Below are 16525 nucleotides of genomic sequence, written 5' to 3' on the forward strand. Positions count from 1 at the left end.
GGAATTCGGATATCTTTGGGAGGCAACTCGGATAAAAAATATTAAGTACCTGGCAAGGGAGACAACTAGTAGTTTTTGACCCTAAAAGTTACGATAATAGTAAAATATATAAAAGTAAGGAAGGCAATTTGTTGTTTTGGGAGGCAACTGGTGTGCGCCCTTATATTTACTTATCATGAAAACATTGTATATATACATATATAGGGACCAACCAAGGTCATCAAAGAAAAACTTTATTTATAACCGAATAGGTAGCGGCGCTATAGAAATTAAAACTTCATCTAAATATCAATCGCCCTTATATATATTGTAAATACGGTATACACATAAGGTACAATTATAAAACTCACGTGAAATAATCCATATTATCTTTTATGGGTACCCCATTTAGTGTACGATGACAGAATACTAACGGGTATTCTATTTATTTCCCAAATATCGGATCAAATTGTATAAATAACGGGTTTAAAGTGACGTGAAAAGACCTATACATTTTTTAGTTTGAAAGTAGAACTCTTTGACTGTTAAATTCTTATACAAATAATACCAATATAATAATATCAATTTTTAATCCATTTAAAAATGTTTACAAAAAAATGAAAAAGCTACGTGTATTTTAGATGGAAAATTTCATCTCGTTACAGGCGGACATTTGAATTGGGTTAGAAGGCTCATATTATTGGGGTCACTATTTTTATTTTTATTAAGTGGAGGGGGGGGGGAGAGACAGCGCTATAGAATTTATGACTTTTCCTCAACAACAATCAAAACATTTTATATGTAAGTATGTATAATCTACATTCTACAGCGGAACGATATGAAGATAAACGTGTAAGTATATTATCTTACTTTAAACAATGACGCAATTTGTCTGTGATTGACGTTTAACCTGTAATGCTTTCCTGCTTTTAATGTTATACTTAATAAAAATATATTGCAATAGATGCGATAAAGTACCCAAGAGTGGAACTATATTAGAGAATATATTCTATTCCATTTTTACCACATTGAAGTTTTAGACCATATTTAAACTTTAGAGTAGTTTAAAAACAAAAAACACAAAAATAACATATTTTCATGTGTAGCAAAAAGTGTGAAATTTGTAATGAGCTAGAGATATCATAGTATACGTGTATTTCACGCCTACTATGAAAATAATCCTTTGACTACCACGGCCACCGCAGTTATGGTATATTAGTGGTGTTATCATTGAATATTATGTAAGTATAAATGTATTTGTATAAGTGTTGTCCTACTTTAGAAGACTCTGCGACGATCGCTAGGTGCGTCACGTCGTCCATATTTTGGTTTACTCAGAGAGAAGTATAAAGTAGATAGGTACTGTTATTATACACAAATTTAACGGCTTTTATTATTTTTAGTTTTAGTAAAATAAATTAAACGTGAAGCTCAAAATATAATCGTTATTCTGAAAATATATTACATTAAAGATACAACCATTCAACCTAAAGTTAGAAGTAAATTTATTTTCTTGAAAGTATTGAATAACATTTTAATTTAATTTTTAATTTATATGTATCATAACAACACACTTTTTACTTTTATAAATCAAATACCACAGACAACCATTGTTTTTTTAATGGGGTGGATACTACAATTCAGAGATCGAAACCTGTTCCTGTTTTTCGTTTCATTTTCTACAATTATCACTATCATGCTCTTGACCAAATCAGGTAAAGTTAAATTAATTAACTATAAATATTTTCATTAAATTTCTATGTTTTTGTAGACATGTAACAGTAATTTAGCGCATACATCATAAATACTCAATAGATAATATTATTTTTTAGCTTCCCGTTATATTTAAATTGATAAGCTGGGGTCGGGACATGATGGGAATAGATCATAATAGAGTCGGGGAGTTTACAGGTCTTCAAAAATAGTTATAACTGATAAAATCACTACATATTTTTTTTATGTTAAGCCATTGAACAAATCGTAATTTTCAAAGTTTCAATGCAATAACTTCGTCAAACAAAGGAAAAAGTTCCACCCCTTTTATGTAAGGTTTAGGTAGGATTAGTTAGGTTAGGTAGTATACTTATTATTTTACCTAGGGAATACCCCAAACTTACTAGTATCTGTTTTGGTTATTATTCGGAAAGATTAAACGTGCCCAATTTTATAAATTTAAAATTTTTCTTAATTATTGGCAAAGTGGGGTGCATTATTCAATTTAAGTCTTTTAAATTTAATACTATAAAAAATTAATAAATAGTACCAAAATGCATTATGTTTTGGAAGTTAAAATTTTTTGGAACTTATATTCTTGTTACAATAATAAAAATGTTCAATAGACAACAATACAGTTTTAAGTGTTTTTAATAAATTTGTCATTTCAAATAAATTGTCATGATTAAATAATAATTTTTAATATAGATTGAATAAAAATTATTAGACAAATACTTCATTGATTATGCTATTTAAAGAGGTTTTAATATTTTTTTTTATATAGAATTTATAGATAACCCTCAAGTGTATATTTTTAATCTTACCATTATCTTTCTGTATAAAGCGCATATAATTAAATTGATTTAAAAACTTTAGAGGGAGTTTGTAAATATAATACAGTTAACAGGTTCTGTAGTTACACACGTCTGCCGTAGTGGCGTTAGCTTGTCAGGCCGCGAACAGCCTGCCGCCATTTTGATACATAAGCAAGTTTGTAATTGTATAACCCGGGCAAAGTACACGAAATTAGTTTGTTAAAATATTTTGTAAAATTTAAAAAAATGTTTTAATGAAAAACTATTTTTTTTTTAGTCTCAATGCGAAAATGAGTAATTGTACTTTATTGATATTTTATAGTAGTTACAAAGTAACTTCCTGTCCCACAGCTTGTCCTATAATTTAGTCCTAGAAGATGGCCAGTCGTGAGTGGTCCTCACCGCATTGCACCGTAACAAAGTATAGAAAAAAATGAATTCAACGTATCAAAAAATTGCTACATTTCAGCATAGATTATAATTTATAGTCTTATATATTTTTCTATGAAAATTTAGAGATTTAGTATTATCATATCCTTTATGGTATTCATTCACAGAAACCCTGTTACTCACTGGTGGATAGCATCGTCTTAATATCATCACCATCTGTTTATTTTTACATTTTGTCATATATATATATATATATATATATAAAACTTGTATAGACTTCACGTTTCGAGGGCTTCAATGCTAAATTTGCATATAAGTTATTAAATATATATTTAATTCAATAATCTGTTATTTAAACATTTATTAAACATCAAGAAATATTATATCATTTAGGTATAGTACCTAGTATAATAATTATACTATTATTATTCTAAAACAGTATTGTTTTTCAGATACCAATTTTAGGGACAAAGATAACAAAAATTTAGTTGCGCATAAATTGACTGAGCTGGAAATGCGGGTAGATCAATTAACTACACTATACGACTCGAAAGACACCGAAATAAAAGAAATGATGAAGCACTTTAGTCTTACGTTAAGAAGTATAACTAATTCTTTAAACTTAACTGTTTTGAACGCATTTGAAACTGTGACATCAGCTTATGACAAATCTGTTGAAATATTTAAGACACAGATGGGAGTTATTGATTTATCTACATTTTTACCACACCTTAAATCGCTTAGAAATGGTTTACGACCGTTGGTATTACATTCTGGTGATAGACATTCAGGTAATTTCACATTAGTTAATAAAAGCTTTAGCCTTTAACACTCTCAGATGTTATGCAATAAAAAATTATTTTGAAATTCACGCTATATAAATATTACTTTGTATCATGTTATTATTAAGTTACGCCTAAATTGTTGAATTTCTTGGTTGACCCCCAGTCTAAAATCATTATCATGATGATAACTTAGTATTTTTGTCTAACAAATAAACATTCGTTAGGTATTTAGTATGTATTAATTTGCTATTTACAATTTTCTTATTTTTATTAACTTACAATAAGTAATTACATTTAATAGTCACATAGACTATTAAACATTTGTGTTAGGTATATTAAGTAGTATATGCTATTAAAGTATTCGTAATTATGTTTACTGAATAGAAATGTGGTCTAAGATTTTATCCTGCGTACCTGATTATTTAATAAATCCAAAGTTGTAAAAAAACATTGTCTTATGATATTATTATCGTGTTCTGTACGGTAGAATAATTTTCTTATATTCATTTTATATAAATAAAACAATGTTAAAAAAGCTTTGTTATAATTATTTTATTTTATTTAATTGAATTCCAGTGTCAATAGTGTTTGGTATTCCAACTGTTGGACGTCAGCAAAAAACATATTTAATCTCAACTTTAATAAATCTTGTCAATAACATGAATGAAAAGGAAAAAAAAGACTCGTTAATAGTTGTCATGATTGGTGAGGTAATTTTAAACATCTCAATAACAGTACCTACAAGTGAATAGGTTTTTAAAAAATACCTTTTTTGCTTGTTGGTATTTTGTAGACTGATGCAGAATATGTACAACAAGTAACTAAAGAAATAAAAAATCGGTGAGTTTCATTAAAGATGTACGATTTATTGACAAATTTACCATGCAAAATAGACAAGCGCCAAGGGCGGCAAACTAAAAAAAATCAAATTTTTTATAAATATTTCCTAGTTGATTATAGTAAACAAACCGGACAAGACGTGTAAACCATATTTTTAATAAACGCAAAAAACAATTTCTAATTTAAACTAAATACTTTTTACCATAGAGATCTGAGAAATATAATATAGATTACAATATACAACATATTAAAATCGTATAATACAAAAACCGGTAGCTAATCGGTCTTATTTATTTACAAATAACCTAATTTGATAATACATTATAATGGGATGAATAAAATTGTTTTATTTTATTTTATTAATAATAAACGCAATTATAAAAATGTATATTTACACTAAATACATTTATTTACAATTTCAGGTTATCTAATGTTATGCATACTGGTCTTATTGATGTGATTGCTCCATACTATGATTATTATCCAAATTTTAGTAAATTACGCTTAACTCTAGGCGATTCTCTCGAGAGAGTTCGTTGGAGAAGCAAACAAAATTTAGACTATGTTTTCCTAATGATGTATTGTCGGCCAAGAGGTTTGTTTTATGTTCAACTAGAAGATGACGTAGTATCAAAACCACAATTTCAATCCGTTATGAAAAATGCTGCACTAGAGAAAATAAGAAATTCCGAAAATTGGCTTATATTAGATTTTTGTCGCCTTGGGTTTATTGGTAATAGTCTAAAGCAAATTATTTTTTTTGCATTAATATTAATTCAGCGTTAATTATATGCAAAGGAAAAATGATTAAGTGTTCAGATTTACCTTGGATTATTCAATTCATTGTAATGTTTTATAATGACAAACCAGGAGATTGGCTATTGGACGAATTGGTACAAACAAAAGCTTGCAATCGAGAAAAAGATTCGGTTTGTACATACCTAATTTTTAATTAAAATTTGTCTTTTTGTAAATTTACTAATTGTGCACAATATACTTAAGCTATATCTGATTAAGTTGGAATGTTCAGTTAAATGTGTTTTGATATTGAAAAAATTGCAAATTTAATTAATTTAATTACAAGAAACTGCAATTTTTAAATGAAAATCGGCTTCCTACATAACACATTAAAGTAGCCAAAGAACTCAAATCTCTTTAAAGATAAAAAATTGGACCATCCTAAGTAGTCGAAATTTTGTCTAACAGTTTTGGTCTAAAATAAGCCAAAATTACTTTTACTCATAGAAAAAATTATATAAATTGAAAATAATACCTTGAAGCTTATACAAACTAACCGCAAAATAAATAACTTGGTCGAAATTTATTAAAACCCCTTTATTTAATATTAATAATTATAAAATTAAATATTTTTGTTTTGTATAAATTATTAGAGAGATTGTCAAAAACGTAAGGGTGAAATATGGGTAACTTTTAAACCATCTCTTTTTCAACATATCGGAACAAAATCATCTTTAAACGGAAAAATACAGTTATTAAAGGTAATATTTACAGTTTATAATATTTACGAGTGGATAGGTTAGAGTTCGTTGGGGGGAAGCAATAGCCCACAAGGCTAGTTCCCCCGGAACGCAAAGGATGCACTTGGAAAAGAAAAAAAAGGTTAGAGTTCATTAGGTTAATTAAAGAAAAGTGAATGTTAACAGTACTATGTTATTAAAAAATGAATGATATTTTAAATTAACCCTCTTATTAATCCCAGTGTTTTTGTTTTTAGGATAGCAATTTCAGAAGAAAATTTAATAAAAGAGACAAATGACATGTCCCATGATTAGGTTACAAATTATCTAAAAAAAGTTAAAATACCCAAAAATCAAATGATATGAGCAGACGCCAGACATTATAACTGTTAATTACTTATTTATTATCATTATACTACTTATTATCTCTGTACTAGCTTAGTGTTTTTTTATTAAAGTTAAATATAACTTACAAATTACAATTTAACGCCACCGATACCAAAAAAAAAGGTCGTACTAATTAATATAAATTGTTTCTTTCTTTCTAGAAACATATTATAAGCTATCGTGAGAAAAAGTGGTGGAAGTCACGTTTTCGCACAATCTGATGACACACCCACAGGGTGTTATCATACCTTAGAAATTTAACCTGCGAAAGTGGTGTGAGTATTGCTTTGCCTGTTTGTGTACGCTAGATGGCAAAGGAACTTTTACGTTCTCATAAAAACGTATACAGCATTTCTACTTTAACATTTTGTTTCTCAATTTTGAAGTTTCGTGACTTATACCACTTTTGCTTTCGACGCTCCATGACTAATTTAGATTTAGAACTGATACTCGAGTCCCGTAATGCATTGAATAAAGATTATTAAAAAAATCTACTTACCAGACTTCCAAAATACTTGTATCCAATACCTACGATATTTATTTGAATATTACACCCCATGTTCTTCACTTGTATTATGTTATTTAATATATGTAATGATTTAAAAATTAAATTTAGTGATATTTTTTCGATATCATAACAACTTCTCGAAAAATTGTTTAATACTGACTTACATAATTTAATTATGTTCGTCATTCCGTGATACTCGAGGTAGAAACTACAAATAGATTGACAAAGTTGACATACATCAATACATGAGGATTAACCAGAAGTTTTACAAGAAAAAACTCACGTCTATCCTCGGTCCTCGAACTATATGTTTACAAAATAAAAAGAGTAGTTAATGATAGCTAATTGGATGAAAATACTGTATGATTTTTTATTATAGTATGCTTAATGTTTATAGATAATTTATGTTTACATGAATGATACACAATCGATTTGCTTACAAATTAATGTACATTATTTTTATATGGGACATTGTTACATTATATAACATGTACTTGCGTCTACCAGCAAAGTTTGGTATTATTCGAATGAAACATTAACTAAATAATTATCTATATAACTTATTTTTAATTCGAATAACTTTCAGATATGTATAATTAAAATAATTTTTAAGTGTGGTTTTAAATATTCTTATAAAATATAAATACAACCTACATCATAGTACCTACATGCATAAGGCTATTTTATATTCCGTCTTCTTTCCAAAACTATACGGCACAAACACCTGTTATTATTATTTTGTTATCTTTCGGGAATTCAAATAATTTTGTAGACTTTTTTATTTTTTAACAACTATTTTGTACACTAGTCACTATAATATATTATATACTTATTTAAAATTTATATTGTTTACTTAAGTTAATTAAACAAATATGTTAACTATTTACTTTTATGTACCTATATAATATCTTATTGTATAATGTATCTGTTATCTATAGACTATACCTATTGAACATTGGACTTTCTGTCCGTTAAGGCCCCTGGATACCGACCGTTTTTTCAGCCAAAACAATAATTTTTTGTCCATCGCACAGGGTGAACCATTAATCCCATAAGCAATCTAAAAACAGATATGAATTCGTCATGAAGATTACTTGAGATCGGTCAGAGCACTTTTTTCAATTTTTAATTTTAACCCTTTCCAAATTTGATTTTAAAATTTAAAATTTTATCAAATGTTCAAACGTGTTTTATGCGTAGTAGGAATAAGATATCAAAAAAGTACGCTGACCGATCTCAAGTAAACTTCATGGCAAATTCAAATCTGTTTTCAGATTACTTATCGGATTACTGGTTGAGCCTGTGCGATGGACAAAAAATGTTCTATTATATTAACTAAAATGGCTTTTACTACTCATAGACAAAATTATTGAAATTAAAAATAATACCATGAAGCTCATATAAATTAACCGGTAAATTAATTAACATAGTCGAAATTTAATAAAACCACTTTTTCTTAAATATTGCCTATACAAAACTCCTTAAAAATGGTCGGTATCCAGGGGCCTTAAATAAATAAATAATATATATTTTTATATTTTACTAATAATAATTTATGTTAGAATAGTGTGATTATTTATTATTCTTTATTCAGTTAACGTGCGAGGAAATTATTCAAATAATTATCCGAATAAGAATTTGCACAACTCTTGTCTACACTCTACCACCACCGTAGGTATTTTATTATAGGAAGGAGCTATTTTACTGAACTGTATATTGGACCAATAAACAAATTAAAAGAGCTACTATTGTCTATTGGCACAGTGGTTAAAACTGACACATCTACCCTATTCCATGTACGTCAAGCCTTACACTATTTTTTTTGCTTTCTACTATTATTTGTTTATAAAAAAACAAAATCTCAATTTATATTATATAATATGTGTGTGTGTATTATAATATAACATATTATTATACTATACTATATAACCCCATTTTGCACATGTTCATTATTAGATGAATGACGCTTAGGCTCTTTTGCCGTGTAACCATTGATGTGTAAAATGTAATCTGTTGGAATTACGTCCTGTCGGCAAAAACCGCTTTAGAGGGGGATACAAAAGAAATTAAAATATCCTTCCCAAATATACTATTACTTATTATAGATAACATAACTTAAGGCATAAAACTCTTTATTTTTTTAACAATATAATGTAGTAATTACAATTACGTAAGTCATGACTATTATTTTTGGTCTATATTCATGACTTAAATTTTGAGTAGAAATGATATCCATACATCTCAAAAATACAATTATGTTTCTCTATACAGTTCAGTAGTATGTATATATATATATATATAATAATATAACTTAACAAATACTATTTATACCCCTCAATATAGGCAACGAAGTGTACAGTTCAGCAGATTGGCACATTTCAGTAATTCAGTACATATGCCCCTGGATATAGGCACCCGAACATACAGTTCAGCGGTTCAGTAAAATAGACCGTCCCTTTTATTATATTATTTGTTATAATAATTTATTACAACGGATTAAAATATTATAAACTTTGTTTGCTCATTAGTCATTACTATTCAGTATCTGTAAATAATGTATAGTACCAAATTATTAGCCAGTCCTGTGGCGCACGCTTTTCTTTCCCTTTCTTTTCTTTTTGGGAGTATTATAGAATTATGGGCTGTTGTGTATAGTAACGGATAACCTTTCATATTTCTATACATTTTTCTACACTGTTATTTATATTTTTTCCTAAAAGCTTTTAAGAAGGAGATATGAAATGATCGTCTGGCTATATGACAGTAACAATATAATATACTAGAAAAAGGTACCTATTGTAATCTATTTTTCCTCTTGCAATGAATAAAAATCCATTCGCTTAACCAATTATACATATGATATAATAATTGTATGATGTGTAAATTACATATTAAAATTTTATAAAAACAAACATTTATTGAACATTTTTCATAAAGACCATTTATAACAAGTAAACATATTTAAATACATCAATTTACAATGACTTTGAGATTTAAATAAATGTTAATTGCACATAAAAACTACTTATGAAATAAATATAACAAATAATATAATATGTAGTGTTCATCTCAAGGTTTTATTTGAGACGCCTGCTTATATATCACAGCTCCGGGATCTAGTATATTATAGATCACTGATTTTTTAGCTGCAGCTATAGTGTTACGCATTAACATTGCAACAGTCATAGGACCGACACCTCCTGGCACGGGAGTAATGTAACCAGCAATTTCACTAACACTTTTGAAGTCCACATCGCCAACAAGATACGATTTTGAAGTTTGCTCGTCGATCATTCTTGTTATTCCAACATCTATTATGGCAGCTCCTGGCTTTATCATATCAGCACGAATTAAATTAGGAACGCCTAAAATAATTACATTCATTAATTAGTTTAACTATTTGTGATTTACACAGTAAGCCATTTCTATGAATTAATAAAAAAAATATACCAGCTGCAGAAACTATGATGTCTGCATTTTTTGTAAATACTGCTAATTGGTCTGGAGGTGTATACCTATGACAAATAGTCGTTGTTGCATCCATTGCTGACGTTTCACCTAACAACAAACATTTAAATAAACAATATATCACACACATTAAATGTGTATCTTTTGAGTTTATCAAAAATGTATACCTGCATTATCAGCGTGTAGCAACATTGCAATGGGCATACCAACATTTTTAGATCTGCCGCACACAACTGCGTTTCTACCAAATGTAGGTATACCTACAAATTAAATAGTTATCAACTTTCCTCTACGACTATTTGTGAAAATAATGGTAATATTGATGTTACCAGTTCGACGAATTAACTCATGAACACCTAGAGGTGTGCATGGTCCCAAGCATTGCATGTCTAGACAAAACCGACCGACATTGACAATGTTAAAACCATCGACATCCTTATGAGGCGCAACAGCATTGCACAATGTTCGCTCTGTTATATGCTCTGGAAGTGGTAACTAAATATACCATAAAAGTATTTGTTTTTATGTCATATAATATTTTAAATAAAAATAAATAAAATCTGGAAATTGTTCCAAACTACAGCTACGATAAAAAAAAAAAAAAAATTGCTTATGAGATAATTTGTATCCATGGAGGAAGTTGACAAATAATATGTCTAAGAAGTTATGAATATACAACAATATTATTTTATAACCAATTAAAATATTACTGGTAGGGGGCCTGGGAAAGCCCCTACAGATGCAAGTAATTTTAGACCCGTGTCACTATTATGTCATACATATAAAATGTTTGAGAGAATGGTACTGAATAGGATAAGCAACAAGATAGACGGGAAGCTTATTAAGCAACAAGCTGGCTTTAGGGCTGGTAAGTCATGCACGGGGAAAATACTCAACCTTGTTGAAGAAATAGAGAAAGGTTATGAGAATAAGGTAATAACAGGTGCAGCTTTTATCGACCTCAGCGCTGCATACGATACCGGTCAATCATAGGTTACTGCTTAAGAAAATATATGAGTTAACTGAAGACGCGAAATTTACAAAAATTATTGGTTTATTATTAAGGAATAGACAGTTTTTTGTATCATTGCAGAACAAAAAAAGCAGATGGAGAAGACAAAATAATGGATTACCTCAAGGAAGTGTTTTAGCACCAATCTTATTTAATATATATACTAATGACCAACCAATTGGGGACCAAATGAAGCACTTTATATACGCTGATGCCCTCGCTGTTACAACCCAGGGCAAAACATTCGAGGAGGTGGAAGTGAATCTGAACGTCGCGCTTAATACTATGAAGGATACTACAATGATAATTATCTCAAACCTAATCCAACAAAAACACAAATTACCGCTTTCCACTTACGAAATAGAGATGCTAAGCGGAAATTGAGAATTAATTGGCAAGGCACAGAATTAGAGCACTGCGATGAACCAAAATACTTAGGCATTAAACTTGATCGAGCCCTGACATATAGAAGTCATTGTGAAAACACAAAAAATAAAATAGGAACAAGAAACTGTTTACTTCAGAAACTGGTTGGCTCTCAATGGGGCGCAGACCCTCATGTCTTAAGAACGACAGCCTTATCATTATGTTACTCGACGGGTGAATATGCTTGTGCTGCATGGAAAAACTCAGCACATGCCAAGGAGGTAGATGTGGCCCTAAATGTAACTAATAGACTAATTACGGGGTGCTTGAGACCAACCCCAGTTCAGAAAGTATAATTATTATGCGGGATAGCACTCCTTAACATAAGACGAGAGGTGGCAGCAAGAGTAGAGAAAACAAAACAAGAATCAGAAATAAGACATCCTTTATATGGAGGTAAACTCACGGGGAGCCGACTTAAATCGAGGAAAAACTTTTTTAAGACAATATCACAAACACCTGAAGTGACAAGAATAGACTTATGGAAGGAGGGAATGAAAGGGCATAACTCACAGCTATGGAAGGACCCGAAGGAAAGCTTACCACCCGGAAGTCATCTACCATGGTCGACACTAAATAGATTATGAACCGAAACTGGAAGGACAGCGAGTAATATGAAGAAATGGGTAATAAAAGAGGATGGAAAATGCGAATGAGGTGGGGAGCAGGATGTCGACCATCTGTTTGCATGCCCACTACTACCGATTAAGTGTAGATAGGAAGACTTTTTGACACATGAAATTTCAAAGAAGAAGACATTTCAATACAAGTTGCTGCTATTGGGAAGGGAAGGGAATATGAAGACCGACACGACAAGAAGAAGATTACTGGTAATGCAACTACCTAACCTAACGGATTTCTTAGAGACATCCTTATTTTATTAAGAAAACAACTATCTCATTGAATCTCCTATTTTCCGTGTTCCTTCTTCATTGTACATCCTATACGTTATAGAGCATTTACGTTTTATTTTCCAAGTATGGCAAGAAATGTTTTCATTCTCATTCTGTCAAATAGCATCGGCTCATATATACAGGGTGACCACAAAAACACTTTACATTTTCAAAAAGGCAAAATAATATTAGTTTTTCAAAAAAAATTGTTTTTAACTTATGTAACATATTTGTGGGTGTATACCATTTATTTTACGGCAATTTTCGAAAGAAAAAAAAAATTATTTAACTTGATTTTATGTAATATTATGTTTGTGGCTGTAAGCCATTTATTTTACGGCAGTTTTCTTTGGATTATTTGAAAGCGGAAATTCGTACAGAGGTGACACTAAACACGAGGGAGACATTAGAACGAGTGTGGAAGAACTTCTTTGAAAGAATTGAAAATTGCCTCATGGAAGACAGACATTTTTTTTTCTCTCGAAAATTTCCAGAAAATAAATGGCATACACATACAAACATGTTACATAAGTTAAACAAATTTTTTTTTTTAAATACTAATATTATTTTGTCTTTTTGAAAATAAGTTTTTTCGTGGTCACCCTGTATAATATAAAATAAAATAAAAAGAATCTCTTAATCATTCCTTAGTGCCAAATTAGTATTTTATTTTTACAATTGGCTTTATAAAAAATCAGTTGAATTCATACAACTCATTAACTCAATAGATTGTATTTTAAATTAATTTTATTATATTTGTATAACTTTCTACGTACAATACAAGCAAAGCTTATTTGAGATATAGATAAATCATAAAGGCTGTATTTTTATTATATAGTTTGTTTCTAATTAGATTGATTATAATAAAAACAAAAAAATACAGCTAACAGATAAGCAGCTAAAAGTACAACTAGTCTATAATCTATATGAGGCGTCTAGAACCATATCGGCCTAAATCCACAAAAAATCAAATTGTGTTTTATTTGAAAATATGTTAGAGAATTGTATTTCCTACCAGTGCTAAACTGGCCCAACCCTAAACATTATTATTTGCTATATAGCAGCACATAATTCATTTTTTCATTGAAATTTTAATAATTCCGTGATGCTCATGTAAAAGATGTTAAGTCCAAAAATTGCGTAAATGGGGTTAAGTGCTAATTGTGTAAAAAAAAATTATTTGTTTCTGAGCAAGTATTAGTATAAAAAACAAAAAAGAACAAAACAAAAAAATACCATCATAATTTAATTATTTCAATTCCTAATTAGGTAATTTAAATATCTCGGTTCAACTAGGGGTCACTGAAAATTCAAATCGAGTTATTGAATTCATTAACTATGAAAGCATAATATACCTAAGAAATTGCCAATTAAAAAATAAATTTGTTTCTATACAATATTTTGATATAATCTTTTTCTCTCATTAAGTTGAGGAATTCTAATACTATTTTTTAGATCTATTATTTCTATTTCTAGTAAGAATATTATATTTTTTAATAATGAGATGACTAAAATTTGTATGTTTATTATCTCACTTGAACTAAAATTCCATCCACGTTTTTATCATGATTATATCGCTCAATACATCCAAGAAGTTCAGTTTGACTGGTAGACGCTTTAAACACTATAGTTTCAGTTTTTATACCTATATAGTTATAATTTTTTTAGTCAAAAATAACAAAAATGAATTAAATGTTTGATACTGTAAAATGATATGATGTTAAAAATATTTTTATAACCAACAACTTTTGCTGCCTTTATTTTGTTGTTCACGTAAATTTTACTGGCTGTATCTTCACCCACTAAAACAGCTACTAAACAAGGAGCTCTATGACCTTTGGATACCCATTCTTTTGTTTCTAAACGTAATTCTTCCAATATAGTATTAGCAATACTTTTGCCATCGATTATTTTTGCTTTAAGTCTAAAATAAAACAAATACTTGGAATAAATCATAACATATTTATATATATATATACATTTTTTTTTGTGCATTTTCAAAGAACTTTCTTCCAAAACCTTTATTTTTGTCATTTCACATTTATAAGCTAGACAAAATACGGGTTTTTAAATTATGCATTTTGGATTTTTTAAAGCATTTCAATATACCATTAGCCAATGATGCACGTTTTTTTAGGGAACAAAAATTATACTTATGTTTATGTTTCAAACATATTAAAAAATATATTTAATCATTGCTCAGAATTTTCTTTAATGATAGGTAGATTTAGACAAAAATCAATGTCCTAAAAAACTACAAAGAAGGCTACAAATTTAAATTATTATTAACCAAAATGTAATCAGATATTTTGTGAAGATTATTGAACTTTTGATAAAATTCTGAACATACCAATATTATTATTTAATTATGGTTTAACATATTGGTACATGAAATAAAAAAATAAAAAAATAAATTATCTGATAAACTTATTGGTCTTTATTTCCAAAAGCACATTATATTCTATAATATTTAAATAAGCAAACTATAGGGATACCACCTAATTATTAGGAATAAAATTATAGTAGTAGTAAAAAGTAGCAGTTTTTCGTAAAATCCTAATTTTAAGCTAAAATTATAATGTATACAGTCATAAGGATACGTTGTGGGTAATTACTTTTTTTCTGAATATTACAACCACTTCTATATAGGAAATTAAAATTGTACTCCACAAAATCTTTAGTCATATTTCAAATATTGTGCTTTCTTGAGAAAATAAACAAACGGTTTTGAACAGGTAATAAAAATATATGAGTATCCAGGTAATCAAATAAGGGTGCTTGTCAAAAATACTTGGGTATTTTAAATTACATCGGTCAAAACTAGGGTTTGTTATTTATATGGGTACAGGGCCTTAGGGCGCCAAAAAAATATGAGTACATATTAATTAAATAGTAAATAGGGGCGAAAAATATGACTGTCCTAGGGTGTTAATGACAGTTGACACGGCACTATATAATATTTTTAAACGCTGATGGGTAGGTATAGCTGTGTATTTTAATACCCATGTAGTAACCTCTATTAGTAATCATGGACCACAAAAATTAGTACAAGCCTTTAAAATTGTATTATGTAAAACTATAGGGATCTAGGGGACACATTATGTAGTTCAAAAATAATTGAAACATTTTTTCCCTTATAGTATCAGTAGTAGTATAATATTATCTTTCATTTAATATTTGGTACAAATTTACTTTATCAGACACACCTTTTTTGCAAAATAAACGTCAAAGTTCAAGTAGCAGTAACTTTTTAACTAGAGTTCGCTAATTTCTGACTTCAGATTCGTAATCAGCGTAAAAACACTATGGTAAGGCAAAACAAAAATCGCAACAAAAAATAAGGGTGTCCGGTAAAGTAAATTTGTTCCCATTTTTTTCTATGTTACCTGTTACTCGAAGCATGAAAACTTCTAGCAAATAACTTGACATTAGCCCAACATTTTTGTGGCATCTTCATTCTACTTTCACATGTAACGTACCGCCGATTTAGTTACCTGGCCTGCAATTCATGGACAGATAGACTACCGAATACTATATAACGAAATACGAATGCAGATTGCAGAATGCTCAATGTTGTGGCTAGTGGCTACTGGTTGGTGGTTTGTACTTTCTATGTTTTGGAAACAGGATTTGAATTTGACTTCTCTAATCACCAATCGGTTATCATATCTCCGGTTCACGATATAGAGAAAATAACGTGACGCCACTCCAACCAAAAAAGTGGTGCTCGTAAATATGGTATTTTGGTATAGTACCCAGCTGAAGCAACTGTGGTCAACGTTATCGCTATTAGCAGTTTTACCAACTTATATGCCACGAGTGCAAACTGAA

The 16525-nt window shown here is 29.2% G+C and overlaps 2 protein-coding genes across 9 annotated transcripts; one reads left to right on the forward strand and one right to left on the reverse strand.

Moving 5' to 3' along the window:
- Positions 1 to 1249: 1249 nt before the first annotated feature.
- LOC126836056 (alpha-1,3-mannosyl-glycoprotein 4-beta-N-acetylglucosaminyltransferase B-like) lies at positions 1250 to 6998 on the forward strand. 8 transcript variants are annotated; one of them, XM_050569037.1, is made up of 10 exons: positions 1269 to 1323; positions 1383 to 1478; positions 1583 to 1694; positions 3350 to 3688; positions 4259 to 4392; positions 4476 to 4522; positions 4945 to 5255; positions 5321 to 5451; positions 5914 to 6021; positions 6258 to 6998. In XM_050569037.1, exons 3-10 carry the CDS (start codon positions 1601 to 1603, stop codon positions 6297 to 6299), a joined length of 1206 nt encoding a protein of 401 aa, XP_050424994.1. In that variant the 5' UTR covers positions 1269 to 1323; positions 1383 to 1478; positions 1583 to 1600; the 3' UTR covers positions 6300 to 6998. The 8 variants fall into 8 exon arrangements, with proteins under 8 accessions (XP_050424995.1, XP_050424992.1, XP_050424991.1 ...); XM_050569038.1 differs by lacking the exon at positions 1383 to 1478 and having other exon boundaries at positions 1250 to 1338; XM_050569035.1 differs by having other exon boundaries at positions 1258 to 1498.
- A 2817-nt stretch (positions 6999 to 9815) lies between these two features.
- Positions 9816 to 16413, reverse strand: LOC126836266 (bifunctional methylenetetrahydrofolate dehydrogenase/cyclohydrolase, mitochondrial). The gene is made up of 7 exons (XM_050569516.1): positions 16081 to 16413; positions 14434 to 14618; positions 14230 to 14339; positions 10693 to 10858; positions 10531 to 10623; positions 10346 to 10453; positions 9816 to 10260 (listed from the first exon to the last, which is right to left on the reverse strand). The coding sequence occupies exons 1-7, from the start codon at positions 16149 to 16151 to the stop codon at positions 9965 to 9967; spliced, it is 1029 nt and encodes a 342-aa protein (XP_050425473.1). The 5' UTR covers positions 16152 to 16413; the 3' UTR covers positions 9816 to 9964.
- Positions 16414 to 16525: the final 112 nt, after the last annotated feature.

This window comes from Adelges cooleyi, unplaced genomic scaffold, assembly GCF_023614345.1.
Source record: "Adelges cooleyi isolate 19-005CV unplaced genomic scaffold, UGA_ACOO_1.1 ACOO_flye_CR_arks_rails_tigmint_CR_PRNA_23, whole genome shotgun sequence".
Lineage (NCBI taxonomy): Eukaryota > Metazoa > Arthropoda > Insecta > Hemiptera > Adelgidae > Adelges > Adelges cooleyi.

Coding starts and splice junctions, on each gene's coding strand:
- LOC126836056 (XM_050569033.1), top strand. CDS start 1,535: ATGTATCATAACAACACACTTTTTACTTTTATAAATCAAATACCACAG. Junction 1,695..3,349: donor CATGCTCTTGACCAAATCAG/GTAAAGTTAAAT, acceptor ATTGTTTTTCAG/ATACCAATTTTAGGGACAAA. Junction 3,689..4,258: donor TTCTGGTGATAGACATTCAG/GTAATTTCACAT, acceptor ATTGAATTCCAG/TGTCAATAGTGTTTGGTATT.
- LOC126836266 (XM_050569516.1), bottom strand. CDS start 16,151: ATGAAGATGCCACAAAAATGTTGGGCTAATGTCAAGTTATTTGCTAGA. Junction 14,619..16,080: donor TTTCATGCTTCGAGTAACAG/GTAACATAGAAA, acceptor GTTTTATTTTAG/ACTTAAAGCAAAAATAATCG. Junction 10,859..14,229: donor TGGATGGAATTTTAGTTCAA/GTGAGATAATAA, acceptor TGGTATATTTAG/TTACCACTTCCAGAGCATAT.